General features: G+C 32.8%; 2 protein-coding genes across 2 annotated transcripts; one reads left to right on the top strand and one right to left on the bottom strand.

The window, feature by feature from the left end:
• Positions 1-871: 871 nt before the first annotated feature.
• On the bottom strand, positions 872-5,054 carry LOC111896312 (kinesin-like protein KIN-10C). The gene is made up of 17 exons (XM_023892328.3): positions 4,921-5,054; positions 4,415-4,616; positions 4,137-4,302; positions 3,816-4,016; positions 3,545-3,734; positions 3,245-3,450; positions 2,922-3,166; positions 2,758-2,815; positions 2,584-2,661; positions 2,182-2,265; positions 2,051-2,093; positions 1,713-1,969; positions 1,576-1,622; positions 1,453-1,474; positions 1,310-1,378; positions 1,166-1,204; positions 872-1,081 (listed from the first exon to the last, which is right to left on the bottom strand). Exons 2-17 carry the CDS (start codon positions 4,600-4,602, stop codon positions 1,037-1,039), a joined length of 1,938 nt encoding a protein of 645 aa, XP_023748096.1. The 5' UTR covers positions 4,603-4,616; positions 4,921-5,054; the 3' UTR covers positions 872-1,036.
• A 6,209-nt stretch (positions 5,055-11,263) lies between these two features.
• On the top strand, positions 11,264-12,900 carry LOC111896305 (gibberellin 20-oxidase-like protein). Its single transcript, XM_023892320.2, has 2 exons — positions 11,264-11,695; positions 11,847-12,900. Exons 1-2 carry the CDS (start codon positions 11,340-11,342, stop codon positions 12,433-12,435), a joined length of 945 nt encoding a protein of 314 aa, XP_023748088.1. The 5' UTR covers positions 11,264-11,339; the 3' UTR covers positions 12,436-12,900.
• Positions 12,901-16,531: the final 3,631 nt, after the last annotated feature.

A 16,531-nucleotide genomic window follows, 5' to 3' on the forward strand; every position in this document is an offset into this window, starting at 1 on the left:
CTTGTCTCGTTATATAAAGGCAAGGACATGTGGCAATGGCTTGGGGATAAATAGGGAAATTTCTTGGTCAAGTCTTTGAGGAGTTTGGTGGCTGACACGTGTGTAGTAGATTCAAGTTTTGTTCGGGTCCACTAGATCCCGCTAAAAGTTAACTGTTTTCTTTGGTGGTGGCTTAAGAACAAGATTTTTTTTTTTTTTGAATTTTATTAGGATGGGAGTGTATGTTGTTAGAGAAACTGTCTTGATAAATGAAAAATGTCATAAAATGACAATTAATAACACATTATTTGCCTTTAAAGTCATTTTTTTTATTCATTATACCACTGACTGTGTGGGTATAACTGGTGACATGTAGTCAACGTAGATGGGTCACAAGTTATCCCGGTAAAAGATGAAGTTGATGGTGTAATAAAAAAAAAAAGAAGTTTGGTTCGGTTTGTAAACCAAGGAAACAAAATTTTTAGGTTAAAAATAAAATCCCTATGATTAAATTTTCCCAACATCGAATCCAAAGTTTTCAAAAATATATATAAAGCTTCAATGATCAAATATGAAGTTCTGAACAAAACATAACAAATGATGTGGAGAATATGTTAAAAAAATAAACTTTTGTTTATTTTTTTTATTTTGTCTAGAATTATGTAACTTCATAAAGACATTCATAATAAAAATCACAATTTAAAAACAAAATTCCAGTTTAAGGATATTTTGTAAACTAGGAGATTCCGAAACCTAAAATATTCTAGGTTTTATAATATAACATGTGTCACACCCTTTTAACTTTTTTCAAAAAATCATTGGCGACTCAAAGTCTTTCCTAGTAGAAATTTGAGCTTTTGTGATTTTTGAAGGTATGTCGAGAACTTGCAACTTTTGAATGTTTGTAATTATAGGTATATATTTATTTAATTTTATCGAACTACTGCCCAAACAAAAGTGACACCTTGAAAAGTGACAACCAAATTCAAATGATCAAATGTGGTTGACAACTTATATTGTCGATATAAACAACACATAACTTGTATTGTATTCAGGGCTAGCTGAAAAGATCCCTAACAACATCTTTCATCATGTTCTTGACCTATAATCCATAAAAAAAACACGTATGCATGTTACTTCATATACTATGTTGCTATTTCGTAATTAAATTAACCAAAATCCATACCTGTTTTGCTGAAAGACCAAGTTCCTGCAAATCATCAAGCTACAAAACAAAACATAGGATGAGTTATTTAGTTCTCAATGACAATATGCATTCATAAACACACTAAAAAGATTTCCAACAAAGTTGTGGAAGAATATTTCTTACGCTTTTAAAAGGTTCGGGTGATTTTTCACGAAGTTCTAGAATGTATGAAGCTCTCTTCTCCTTAATACCCTGCATAAAACTCGACATTAGAATTTAGAAAATCCTAATCTCGATACAAATTTATAACATTCAATAAAGTTTACCGAGATCCCTTTCAAGTCATCCCTGTTAACACACACAAAAAAAGAAAAAGATTGACATTAGTTAGTTTCACACATTTTTACCAACATATGAATCGAGCAATGAAAGAAAAAAAAAATACTAACTCGCTAGCTGTATTTAGAAAATGTAGATAGTTTTGCACAAGCGCTTGCTGCAAAGAAAAACATGGTATCATTAGTAATAACTCATAATATATAGATTAAGTGAAGGAAATGTTATAGTTATAAGTTATAACACTAACCTTCAACCCTGAGCTACGTTTGCTGAATGATCCAGATTGACATTTTGAATTTGAAGTATCCATTTTATGTGTAACTAGAGGTGTTTTTGGTTCCATAGTATCAACAGAATTGCAGACTTGAGTATTTGCATTCTGCAGCCTACTTACAGGCAGAGGAGTTGAAGATAATGCTTTCAAATTATCTGCTAATCTTTTCAACTTAACACTTATAGGTGGTGATGCGCCTTCATTAGCAACCAAACTATTGTTCTCTTTCTCTATGTTATCATCACCTGTGTCAAGTATTCATTACTTTTTTCATAAATATCATTAAAAAGAATAACTGTTAAAAGACTTACCATTGACATGAGGAAGGTTGTTTTGTGTCTTTACAGAAGCATCCTACAAGATAAAATATAATAATAAATCCTCAAATCACTTTTTCATAAGTATTCTTTTAAAATATCAAACCACTCGATCATTACTCTACCTCCTCATGTGAACTAGGTACAATGTTGGAAGCAACATGTGCAGAATCTGAGTTGGATAAAACAGTGACTGATGAACATTTTTCCTGCGTTTAAATTGAAGATTCAGTGTCTTACACTTAAAGGCAAATAACATCGAGATTTCAAAGATAGTAATTTATGAATTTGATAATAAAGGTCAGTGCTACATGCAAGAAACAGCAATGTAATTCCATTTTTTTGTTTATTATGGCATCCTACTTTCATTTGACCTTACAAGATACATAATTTTTTTTTATCATATAATAAAAAGAAATGAAAATAAGATGCTATAATAAACAAATAACTGAATAAATGGCATTACATTGCTAATTCTTACATTTAACCCTAGAGATATGTAAATATTTTTTAATAAAAAACCATACCTCCTTCGCATGAGGTACAACAGTGGAATCATTATTATCAGGAATAACTGATTTTACTATATTTGGAAGATTATTTTCCTGCATTCACATTGTAAAACTTAAATGGTTAATTTCTAGACATACCAAAAACAATAGAATATGTCAAATTATACAAAATGATTAATAGATTTATACCATTCTCGGTGTTTTCTCCTTGAAACCATTTGCTTCCTCTGTACCACTAAAAAGATTCCTTCGAGTCCAAACAACAAGCAATTTAATTAGAAACACAAATGTTTTTTTTTTTTTTTTTTTTTAATTAGGGGCTAAAGGTACAACATTGAAATCTATTATTTTACCTTCCTTTTAGCACAGAATTAGTTTTCTTTGCAGACAAAGGCAATCTGGAGTTGGTTTGTTGTTTTGTTGTAGAATCGAGTTTATTTGCAGATAAAGGAGGCTTTGTGTGTTTCTTTCCAGAAATAGATGCTGTGGAGTTGGTTTGTTTCTTTGCAGCAGAGCATGCAGCAACCAAAGGCTTTATATTTTTCAACCTTGAAGCTAAAGTAACTGTATGAATAGTGTCGGGGCAAAACAATGGGTTCTGCAATCAAAGAGAAACTAATGAGCTCAAAATAATTTATTTATTTATTATATTAAATCATAAAAAAGAATAGCCTACCAAGCAAAATAACACTGATATATGACTATTTCCACCAAATGAATCTTGTAGTGCTCTTGCAAGTTTGCTTTCTCTATAAGGGACACGACTCTCATTGGCATTGATGGCATGAATCACATTAAGCAATGCATTTAAAGACTTGTTGATTCGTGTAGACTCATTAAGATTGGTTCCATCAAAGGTATTTCTTCTCGAATTTTCATACCCTGATAATACAAATATGATATTGTTATTAGTAGACATAGCAAATTGGAAAATTGTTAAGTGAAAAATAAATATTATATATGTGTTGTTCCAAACCTGCAAGATCAATAAAGTTCATCTTTCCAACAAGTTTAGAGCTTCCTCCTTCATCACAAGCTAAAATGTTTATCATGAGAGCTTTATGGCTCCTTCTTGGCAACTCTAGAGTTATCTTTTTTGTTGGTTTGTTTAAACTATTGTCACTCAAGTATAACTTCTGAAATTCTAACAATGATTTCACGGGTACCTGTCACAAATTTAAATGTAAATTTTAAATAAACAAGAGCAATTTGCATTGCGACATCTAATGCTATAACGATTTACTTGCCTTAGAAAGCCCTTTAAGCATTATTTTTCCATGAGCATCTTCTAGTACTTGAACCTCAGGATTCTTGGGATCTAATAGATCATAAACATGATCCTGAAAAACTTCAAAGATTGATACTGTGATTGTATGTTTTCCTCCTTCTACAGTTTTCAGAATTTCATCCATCACCAACATTCCCAAACCTAATTTTTCTTCGGAACCCTTCAAAAAGAAGATATAAAAAATTAGATTGATCTTTGATGGTAATTGTACGTATTATAGTTTAGATTTTCCATCCAACCAAACACAATGAATTAAAAAATAAAACTAAAACCAGGTTACTTTGATTGTGTATGTTTTTCCACCGTCTCTGGCTCCAAATGCAATAAATGTTGAGTTTTCACCATTAAAAACCCTTGAAATGTGAGGCTTAATCTCGCTTGAGAATATTAGGGCAGTGTCTTCATTTTGCTGATAACAATGGTCCACCTCATACTCATTTTTCCGGCTAAAAGAAATAACAATTAAGCAATTCATAAATTAAAAACTAGAACTACAACTAAGCAAAACTTGTGCTCACAACAAACCAAATCTACCTAAATATTCAACTTAAAAAGTACCTCAATAGTTGATCATCAAATGAAAGCTTAACACCATCACCAGATTTAAAGACAGATATCATAGACTTTGAGTGTGCGGCATCAGATGCCAACTCCTGATCCGAAAAACCTCGAATCCTTGCAATGATTCGTACTTTTCCACCAAGGTTTGATGATGACTTAGACTGATTGCTTGAAGATGGAGCCATAGACACTTCAAACTCTGATATCAATTGCAATCTCAAGGATATTAGAAAATTATTCTGAGATTAAAGATGAGAAACCCTCGTACTTGCAATTTTCTGCTAAATCAAACTAAATTTCGAACTAATTCATACAGAATACATAATACAAATAACAAAAAATCATATTGAAGTACACATGCGTGAGGAAATATAACAATTGTAATACTTATAGACTAAGCGCATCGAACTAGAACTGCCGTCACTAAATCACGACTATATGCTAGGGGTAGAATAAACTGATCCTTGATTAACACATAAATATACAAAGAGACTTTAACATACCGGTGTAAAAGGGTGGGCGAGTTCTGAAATTGCCTACTAATGCCAGAGATTTGCAGAAGTCGGAAAAGCAGTGAAACGATCGTGTCTGTAATTGAACAAAGCTATATGAGTAGATTGTGATGAAGAAGATTAATAATTTATGGGAGAATTGAAATAAGAATGGGCAGAGAGAAGAAGATTGTAGAAGACGATTGATTAAGAGGGGAGAAGTAGCCGTTTGTGTATTTGAAATGCAGCGGTAGGCGCTCCCGACTCCTGTCTGGAACTGGAAGAGATAATTCGTGACGTTGTAGTGGGCTTTTATTCAGGCCCAGTTCCTATATTGATAAATGATAAATGATGTATTAAACAGGCCTAATAAAACATACATCATGAGCCCTAAAAATAGCAATTTATCAACTTTTATTTTTATTTTACTAAAATATTGCTCATATTATTATTAATAAACTTTAATTTAAACCCCATTAATAGAATTATATTTGTAAATTTTACATATTAGGATATTATATTGCTGAATACTTAATCAAATTTAGAGTTCTTGTTATATTGTATTTGGACAATATTATTATAAAGTTCTAGAAAATTATAATACAGTAAAAAAACAAAATGAAATACTATATAATAAAAAAATTAACAAAACTATGTTGTTATTCCCTATACTTCAATCGAATTATATTATCTGTTAGCTTTGAATTTGATAATCAATGGTTTAGTCATAAAACTAGAGAGTTATGATGTGCATGCTATGTCGTCACGTTATTTTTTGGCATGTCACTTAAGCGTAACATGATGTTAGGGAGTGTTGGTGATTTTTGTATTGATTTTGGAAGGAAAAAAAGAAAAAACTAAAATAAAAAGAACCAATCACAATCATTAACTCTCTCTTCCTCGCTCACTCTCCACTCTTTCTCTCTCTCTATGTTTCTCGTCTCTCATCTCGCTCTTGAACTGGCGCATGGTGCTTGGCGCCCCCTTAGCATGTGTGAAGGGGCGGTGTTGGCGTGTGCTAACAAGCTTGGCAAGTGGGTTTGGCGCACCCATTCTTTATAGCCTAACAATTATGATAAAATGTTGTCATGAATCATCATCTATATCTATACTCTATACTATAAATCAATAATATAAAAGAAACATTTTTCCTTTCACCACATAAATTTGAAACCTCCGAACTTTTCATATATATATATATATATATATATATATATATATATATATATATATATATATATATATATATATATATATATATATATAAATTTGGGTCCCGTCTTGTTTTTCATGCTACAATATTGTTTGTTTATGTTATAATTAAAGATGAAGGATCCAAAGGATAAATGTGATATCTCGGAATGGGTTGATGAAGATGAAGAAATTATAACCAAGAACAAGAATAAGAAAGATGAAGAACATGATTTCAATAGTGAAGTGAAGATTGCAATATTGGAACGTGATTTTAGTGAATACAAGGTGAAGACTGATAAGGAATGTAAAAGTTTTAGAAAGGAATTGGATAAAATGAAATGTTTCTTGTTGATGTTTGTTGTTTTGTTTGTAGTGAAGTACATGATGTAGTGTTAATGTGATCATGTAAGGGAAATGTACTTTGAAATTATCGGGATATGTATCTTCAAAGTAGTTTCATTGAACTCATGTAATGTGGTTATGAAGTAGGAATGAAATAAAGGTGTTTATGAAGAATGATACACATATAGACATGATTTTGACAATATATAAGTTTAAGAGAGTTTAATAGAAAGTTTAACATATAAAAGAGTTTTAACCATTTGAATGGTAACAGATGACTTGATGTCAGTTTATAAAATGTTTTGAAGAGTTTGTTTGATGAAACTGTTTGAAGTATAAGAAAATCCACTTGTTTTGTTAGTTACTAATCACATGTGATTGTTATAATAACTATAATAGTTCTACTTGTATCCCCCCATAAAGCATTTAAAATTATTTAAAAGATAAGTTAAGGGGTATGAATTCACCTATAGTGAGTGATACGAATGAAAGATCAATTTAGGATGTTAAGTGTCAAGTGCAGCCTCGAGCACAAACGGATCCTAATAAGCATATAATGATACATGTATGGATATAATTAGTGTATATACAACTAATCATTCAAGGAAACCACCTTAGGGACTAGGAAACACTTGGATTAAAGTGTTTTAATCGCAAAGAATTGCATCTAAGGGGTTTACGGCCACACAATGGATTTTACGGCCATTGTGTTTACGACCTAAGGGGTTTACGACCATTGTGTTCACGGCCAAGGGTGTTTACGGCCATTGTGTTCACATCCAAAGAAGATCTGAAGAGAGTTTACGGCCAAAGGATATGCTCATGGCCGTAAACTCTTATTGTTCTTGGGAAATGCTTATTTTCAAGGGTGTATGTTAAGAGCTTCTATAGGATAGCTAGTATATGGAAGGATACTTATGTTTTGAAGCTTGAAAGGGGTGTTCACGGTCCAAGAACTAGTAAGTGTTCTTGGTGTAAGTGATGAAGATTTGAAGATCTACCCAAAAGAGATGAAATCATGGATGAAATCATAGGGTTTCACTAGATTAAGCAAGGTACCAACTAACAAATGGAAGAAACACTAACATAATTGAAGATCAAGATGAAAACCCTTGATGATAGTTGAAAGTGAATCGAGTTTCTTGAGTTGGAAGTGTGAGAAGTGGTGAAAAATGAAGGAATATCATGTATATGGGAGGAGTTTACGGCCAACTAAGAGTTTACAACCGTAATCTCTAGTTTACGGCCGTAAACTCCAAGACTTGGAGTTTTCCGGCTTGAATGTTGCACCATGAACTCTAGTAGATACTTCATAAATCCTTGAATGTACTAGGCTCAGAACACTCAAACAGACCCTTAACAATGCTAAAAGATAGAAGAAACAAGTCTAAATGTGATTGAATTGAATGACTGTACACGATAGAAATTTCGGGTTGTCACATCATGGGACTAGCCCATAGTCTAAAAGGGCAAGATGGCTTCCCTTTTTCATTTTTACTGCACCTTACTAACAATGTTATTGCCTCATTTTTTTCATACCACAAAGCATAACCCTTTGACACAACATAATTTGTTAACATATGTTTAAGTTCATCTCGATCAGAGAATCTCATACCTAACTCAGGCATCATAGTATCCCTTTTTTGGTTAGGACCGTGAATAGGATGTTTTTTTTTTACCTTATCACCAGCTTCGTCCTTTATGCCTTTTTCTGGAATAAGATTCTTCTGAGACAAAAAATGATCAATAACTTCAGGCCACTGAATGTCCTCATGATCAGCTTCATGGTCCACCGATAGATCATCCGACAATACCGAGTCCACATCGTCTTCATATGTTTCAGTACCACTGTCCCCTTCTTCAGCTTTCCCTTAACCCATCTACGAGGGACCGATTTTTAAGACAATAATACATATGCCGACATCTATTGTTGATCAATTATTGGAGATAGGTCTTGAACTCCTTGAAATCCATGTTACATACATCTTGCCCCATAACAGGTAATTTATCAGGACGGAAGTAAACAAAGGGATTAGGAGAAAAAACAACTTTGTGGTAGACATCAATGTTGAGTGAGTCACAAGACATGCTTGTTGCACAATCGACGAACTCTCCTTCACCTTCTGTAAAAATCAATTTCACCGTCACTTCTGTAGATTTCACCGTTGTGTAAGAACCCTAGATATCGATTTCACCCTTCACTGAGAACCCTAGATAGTGAAATGAAATCCCTTGTGGCATTTATGTTTCCACCTAATTTGTTTTAATAATCCATGTCAGATTTACCCTTTGATCACAAGTAAACAAAGAACATAACCCACAGATGCCAGTTAATTTTTAAAAGCCTTAATTTTACTGTTAACTTTATTTGGCTTTTTAATAAAAAAACATTTCTTCGTTGGTGTTTCTTGAACAACAAAAAGATAATTGGGATAATATAGACACTTTTGAAACTTAATTGGTCTTTTAAGTCGTTTTCCCTATATTCATCAATTAAAAATGGTTTATTTGTTAACCAACAACTAACCTATTTGTCAGTTAATTTTTTTTAGGGGTTCAAAAAATGTCAAAATAATGATGTGTCCATTTAACTTATTAAAACTACATATCGATTTTGAATATGATGCAATCAGATAGTGTTGCATTTCAAGGCCTTTGCCTTCACAAAAATTCGTTACATGAAGAGAGTCCTTGGCCGATTTAGTATGTGGTTCAAATTTAAAGCTAAAAAGATGATACAAAAATAATGTATAGTTTTTCTTAAAGCATAGTTGGATAAAATAAATATTTTGTACATCTTCTATATAAAATTAACATATTATTTACTGAAAATTATACCCCAAGTAGCATACTGATATATTAGATATATGCCATTTCACCCATTTGTTAATTATACAATTAACAAATTGTGTGATATTCAACGAAAGAAACTATACTCTACTTCTTATGGTACATGGTGGGAGATAACAGCTTGTCAACGCTCCTTTGTGTGCCAAAATTTCATGTATTAAATTTATAAATTCCATGTCCCATTTATTTTGCTTCATTTAGTTATCAAAAAGGAACTCACATCTAACTATATCCTATATATCCTATATGTGGTTTGTATTAAAACAAGATTATTTAGCAGCTTATTCCAGCTAAGTTAAATTAGCTGAAAAACTGCACATGGATGTTGGCATGTTCAACCAACCACTTAATCTCTGGAAGTTATCAGCTTAATTAGGAGCCGTCAAAGCGACAGCTAAGTGGTAGATTCTTTAAGAATTAATGAGGCATGAAGCCATGAAGCATGTGCAATTCCTTCGTTTTCATAACAACAGTCACCTGAGCTTCTCATATACATTGAACTCGTACCTGTAAGACTTCTTGATAAATATAAATATAATGAGCACAATGATGAAACAGAGCTACTTGATAATAATTATTGTTAGTTGAATCATTTCTAATATCATCTCTTGTCTCTTGCATTGACTTGGGGAAAACCATGCAAGGAGCTCATGAGCTGTATAATGCATTCTCACTCAGTATTATTAATGGTTCCTTAAGAAACTTAAGTTATTGCTTTAGATGGAACCATATATAAGTCGATAACAAATAATTTTGCTAATTAAGATATATCATATTGTCAATATAACAATCAGATAGTGTTGCATTTCAAGGCCTGAGACAGAGACTCATTCTCGAAATCCTGTTTGTGAAAAAAACCTTTGAATACCCTCTTTTATCATTAGAAAAACAATCGAAAAATCATTTTTCACTCTCATTTTGTCCCATATAATGAACAATACCACATAGTTCCTACAACTCCATCCCAACATAACATGTGAATAAAAAATGTATGCCCCTAAATAGATAACTTCAATGAGAGTTTTCGGGTTTTTTAAAGGTTATTAGACTAACATGTTAATTTGTGCTTGGGGTATAAAATATTATATGTTGAACAGTTTCTGAGGAAATAATCTAGGTCCAAGAGCCAACATTTGACAAAAGTAACAATTCACCTTCAAACTCCACCTTTCTTGGCTCATGCTTCCCATTTGTTTGTTATTTTTATTTTACTAAATCCAACTCTATTCATCATTGACCTTCTTTCCTTGCAGAAAGATCCAAACAACAAGGAATCTTTCCAAGAGTTGCCAAACTGTAAGTCAAAGCTTTTACATTCTTTGCCTCTTCAACTGTTGTACTTACAACTAGATGCTTGTCCCCCAAACTTAGCATGCTAAACTTATAAACAAATGTGATTATTTTATGTAAAATAAACTGCTCTTCCGTGACAACAAATGTCCATAACCCTTTTTACGTTACCCCTTTGGTTATACTTATCATAAAAAATGTTTAATGTATTGTGTAAAAACTTTGTTATAATATAATCAGATAGCCTTTGAGCTTTGGAAATAAATAGTTTAAAATACTTGTAAAAAAGTTTTTACCACTCATATTAACTTAAATCTTGTGAAATAAGAGAGTTACATCAATTGAGCACAACTTAATTTAGATTTTAGACGGGAAAAGTGTACTTATTAATTAACGCTTAATTCTGAAGTTTGAAATTCTGGCTGAATCTAGCAAAACTAGAGGCATCCTATATAGCGACTCATTGGTATGCCTAAAGACGATTTAGCAATAGAATATATTTACTTGTACGTGTGTTTCACATTTTGTGTGCTTTCGTCCTACGTTAATAATAAACCATGAGACATTTTGTCTGAGCCCCATGTGTAAACAAGCATGCTTATAAAAAATTGACTCGAAAGAAGTAGGTACTTTGGAATATTAAATTTGTTTACAGTTATATACTTAGATGTATATATATAAAGTTTGTCTCTTCCAAACTGCAAACCGGTTTATAAACTTCATGCAAACTAATTCTTTTTGCACAAATCATCACCATGCTTACATCCAAAACTTCCATAGATCTTCCTGTTTTTGATGTATCTAAACCCTTAACCCCATCGCACCTCTCTTCCCTCTCTTTAGCGTGTAAAGAATGGGGATTCTTTCACATAATCAACCATGGGATCTCGAAAGAGCTTTACAATAAACTTCGATTCCTATCTTATCAGCTCTTTGATCTACCATATGAACAGAAACTCAAAGCTGGTCCCTTATCGAACATCAAAACCTACACTCCTCATTTCATTGCCTCTCCCTTTTTTGAGTCGATTCGTGTTTCTGGACCTGATTTTCTTGAATCCGCACAGAGATCTGCCGATGTGCTCTTGAACCACACAAAGTCGGAATTCAGGTAACTTAACATGGCATTATGGCATCCTAATAACAAAATACTATCATTGACTTTCTTTTTTATTACAATAAATATCTGAGATTTCCTTTTGTCACTTCTATTGCTTACACAAATGAATTAATTTTCCATTTCTTTTATTTGGTTTTTACAGTGAGGTGTTAAGGGAATATGGGAGCACCATGAGGAACCTATCTAATAAGATCATTGAGATGTTATTAATGTGTTTGGGGGAAGATTTTGGGAAGAAATTTGAACCCGAATTCTCAAACTCCGAAGGGTATTTACGAATAATAAACTACTCGCCACCCAAAATCATAAAAAAAGACATTGAAGGGCTTGGCATGCACACAGATATGAGCTGCATAACAATAGTCTATCAGGATGAAAGTGGTGGACTTCAAGTCAGATCTAAAGAAGGGAAATGGATGGACATAGACCCGTGTGAAGAAACACTGGTTGTGAATATTGGTGATTTGATGCAAGCTTGGAGTAATGGGAAGTTAAGGTCATCTGAACATAGAGTCGTTTTAAAGGAACATAAAAACCGGTTTTCGCTTGCTTTCTTTTGGTGCTTTGAGGATAATAAGGTTGTTTTTGCACCTGATGAAGTTGTGGGTGACAAGAGTTTGAGAGCCTATAAACCCTTCTTGTGTGGTGATTATATGAAGTTTAGAGAGAATAGTGAGAAAGGCAAGTTTGAGAAAGTTGGATTCACAGTGAAAGATTTTGCGGGTACTTGACTTGTTTAAAGGTTGAAACTTTTTATTATAACCTTAAATATCCGAGTATCGTATCCACAAATTCTTCAATAAACAAGTGATCTAAGTTTTATTATTTCAAACTTGGTTACTTAGTGATTAAAAAAATTACTTTGTGATGTCATTTTGGCTCCTTTTTTGGGGAATGAGTTGCCTGGACATGGTGATTCTTTGTATGTAACATGTTCTCTAGGAGGCAAAGTCAAAGCAGAACTCTTTTTTTTCTTGTGTTCCTGTGGGCTATGGGCAGTTTGGTTGTATTTTATTATGTGCAAATTGCCTATTGGATTTTGTGCATCCACGAATTTTTAAAGTCGTCATGTTTAAGTTTAATTAGACATGTGTGTATTGACCCTCTTTGTACTCTACAGAGTCTTCAATGAATGAACATGAATGTTGCCTTTTCTTTTATTCTTATATGTATGTATTTTAGGGTTAAATGTAATTAAAAATAACATATTTTATTATGTTACGTCATTTTTTGTTTTAGGCGATATATTTTTCTTTATCTTTCTATAATCACAAAATTTAAAGCATCTCGGTACTTTTATAATAAAATAATAAGGTGTGTTGTTGAAATAAACAAAACTATTTTCATATCAATATTCAACCGTCCACAAATTTTAACCACTGATTAATTGTTTTCTCCAATGATTAATATCATCAATATATTTTTTTATATAAATTTAAATTATTTGTCTTTGGGCGTATTCGACAAAACTAGCGGGTACCGGTTAGCGGGTGGCTGGTAGCGACTAGCGAGTAGCGTTTGATTTTGGAGCGTTTTGTTAAAAGCTACTCCATGTAGCTTTTGATTTTTGAACGTTTTGTTTAGTCTAAAAGTTAAACGCTCATGTCGCCGAACAAAGTTTTTTTCTTTTTTCTTAAACGCTGCGTATCGAACACAAGAAATATGTTATAAAATATTATTATTACACATTAATATCTAAATACAAGAATATCACATCTTTATTGAAATATATAAAATATGAAAAAAGATATTTAGTTATGGTTACAAAATCAAAAAGGGCGTTGAAAATATTATATTATGGTAACAAACTAAATTTATCATAATGGAAACACGATTATATATTTAATAAAATAAATCAATAAGTAAAAAATAAGAAATATTTAAATTTTAAATATAGTTAAGAGGATAAAATATTATTGAATAAAGAATGAGTTAAATGTGCAAAAACTTAAAAATAAATGACCATTCAATATACTAAATATATATATAACATATATTGAATGATCTATTAAAAAAAATAATAATAAAAAAAATATAAAAAAATATAACACTCCCTATTTGTTGACTACCGGGTAAAACACTGACATCTTTATATGGGAGCTTGTCAAAGCTCCTTTGTGTGCCAACTATTTGTAAGGTTCATTACCAACATTAAACTACAAGTAAGAGTAAATGATAAACCAACTATTTGTTGACTACATTTATATGGGAGCTTCAGTGTCCGAGTCATGGTGGTTTTAATTAGAGTTTGTCAGGAGATGGTATGGGACATATTTCAAAGTTTTAGCATTTTTGTCCAAATGACGAACCTTCTCCCCTATCATCCTCGTAAAAACAAGAAACTGTGATGGACAAACACTAAGCCAATTTTTTTTATGACTAAATGATAGGAAAAAAGTAAGTTACACTATGGATAAGCAAGAGTAAATAACTTTGATAGATATCATAGTTTAGTTTTTTGTATTTCAAAAAAAATATATCAAACTTATTCTTGTAAATATTAGCGGGTGTCTGCTCATTGCACATTTTATGTATTTATTTATTTATTCATTTGTAACACATAATTAACTTACAAATTTTTATATTTTATAAATCAATTTTCAACATCCATAAATATCTTAAAAGTTTATAAGTGAGTAATCCTACAAGCTTATTTATTAATTTAATATATAAGTTATATATGAACTGTAATACAACAGAATTATTTATTTTTATTTTTTGTTAAGTATTTTGACAAAATGTATTCAGTATTGATTTTTTCATAAAGCTAAAAATATTTTTTTTTAATAAAACCCATTTATTAAAACTTATTCATTATTAATCTTATTTTGAAAGTACAAATAAACTCTACTTAATGATGTTAGTTACCAAAAAAAATATTTATTATTAACTAGTTGGTAGAGGTAGTGTAACATCCCAAAACCACAATAAATTAAACTTTTCAAAACAACTCATTATCCATAATTGTTACATGAAAAACCATTGTTTCAAAAGTAAAATCATATCAGAGTGTCCTAAAATCCAATATCATGAAAATAGGAAGATGTTCACGATCAAGTCTTTGCTTTCCCACGATCCTCTAAAGTACCTGAAACAATAAACCGAAACCGTAAGCTAAAGCTTAGTGGGTTCCCCCAAAGTACCATCACACAACATAACAAACAATAGCATGCAAATATGAGCCTTCAGTCTGACTGGACCGCCTCATAGGGCCTACAACCTATTTGGACCGCTCTACGGGACTTCGACATAACTGGACTGCCAAGCAGGACCTACAACCTATCCGGACCCCCCCCCCCCCCCGGCAGGTATCATGGCCTTCAGCACAAAGCAGGACTGCCTCAAGCCAACCACCATATGTCGACATATGTAACAGATAAACATAAACGCAAAACCAGCAAATACAGTTAATCATACAGATCTACTAATCAGTCATATACTAGCATAACACTATCCTATATCCAAGATACATAACCTAGTGGCTCGGCATTGGTGCCTTCGAACCACGAGTACAGTGAGGAAAACTCACATCTCGGCCTGAAGAGATCACTTCACAAATCACTGCTCTAAATGTTGACTCTACCAGTCACCTATACAATCATAATCACTTCAGGTCAACTACTAATCAAAATACCAAAACACCCCTAAGTCAAACTTGGGTCAAAGTCAACCTACAGATGACCGCCACGTCGTGGCCATCCATGGTCATGACGTGGTTGTAATATGACAAAGCAGGCGCGCTCAGCCCAACCACCATGCTGTGGTGAGGCTCCACCACACTGTGGGGATCAGTCAGCAAGACTTAATTCCTTAAGTTGATTTCCAGCCCATTCCAGGAGTTTCCAAGCTCAAACTAGGTCTAAACCATAACCTAAATGGATAAAGTTTCCAACTTTATCCTTTAAACCTTGCCAATAAGTCAAGATCCAAACCCCTAAGTTCTTAATAGACACATAAATCACATTCCACTCATTAAGCACTTAATCCTTAGAATGACTTCTCTAAAGTTTCCAGAAGGGTTTACAACACCTTCTGGACCATAAAAATCATAGCTTTAGAGACATGCATATCCAATGCATGTCATTTCCATTTTTAGGGCAAAACCAGGGCAGAAAGGGACAAGAGTCCATGCATGGCCTCAAAACTCAAGTCTACTTCAGATCCAAAGAGTGAAATGCTCCAAATGACCTGGAGATTCATAAATTTGCAAGTTTTATGAGATCTCATCTTCCAAAACCCTCCAAACATGAAGAAAAGGGGCCAAAATCCAAGATCTAACAACTTAGCAAGGAAAAGATTAAGTCTTGAACACTCACCCAAGTCCAGAAGAGAAGCTAGAAGATAAATATGTTGCTTGCAAGATGATAATCCTCACCAAAGGATTCCTTCTCATTCAAAAAGGCCAACAAAGTATGAAGAATGAACTTCTAAGAGTGATGGAGGCTAGGGTTAGGGTTTTAATGCTTGAAAGGGTGATGGAGACTGAATGTCCTCGAAAACCTAGTCATATTGTCCTTTAAATAGGGCTCAAAGCCTAAAGGATTAGGGTTTCACCAAAACTAGTTGCCACGCTGTGGCACCTCATGACCACGTCATGGTGGTCTATGAAAACCTGCGACCCAAAAGATAATGTCACGCTATGGTGAGGCTCCATCACGTCGTGGCCACCCACAATAGAACTTAACATTTAAAACAACTCATTCCTAGAATGGGTGTTATAAGTAACATGTGTTAAGCCTTAATTAATCCATAAAAAAATGGGTTTCATACATAATTGGACCCAATTATTTGACAATTGTTTTATTTGGGCTATTTTTTCCTTAGGGC

Source organism: Lactuca sativa, chromosome 2 (assembly GCF_002870075.4).
Source record: "Lactuca sativa cultivar Salinas chromosome 2, Lsat_Salinas_v11, whole genome shotgun sequence".
NCBI classification, from domain to species: Eukaryota; Viridiplantae; Streptophyta; class Magnoliopsida; order Asterales; family Asteraceae; genus Lactuca; species Lactuca sativa.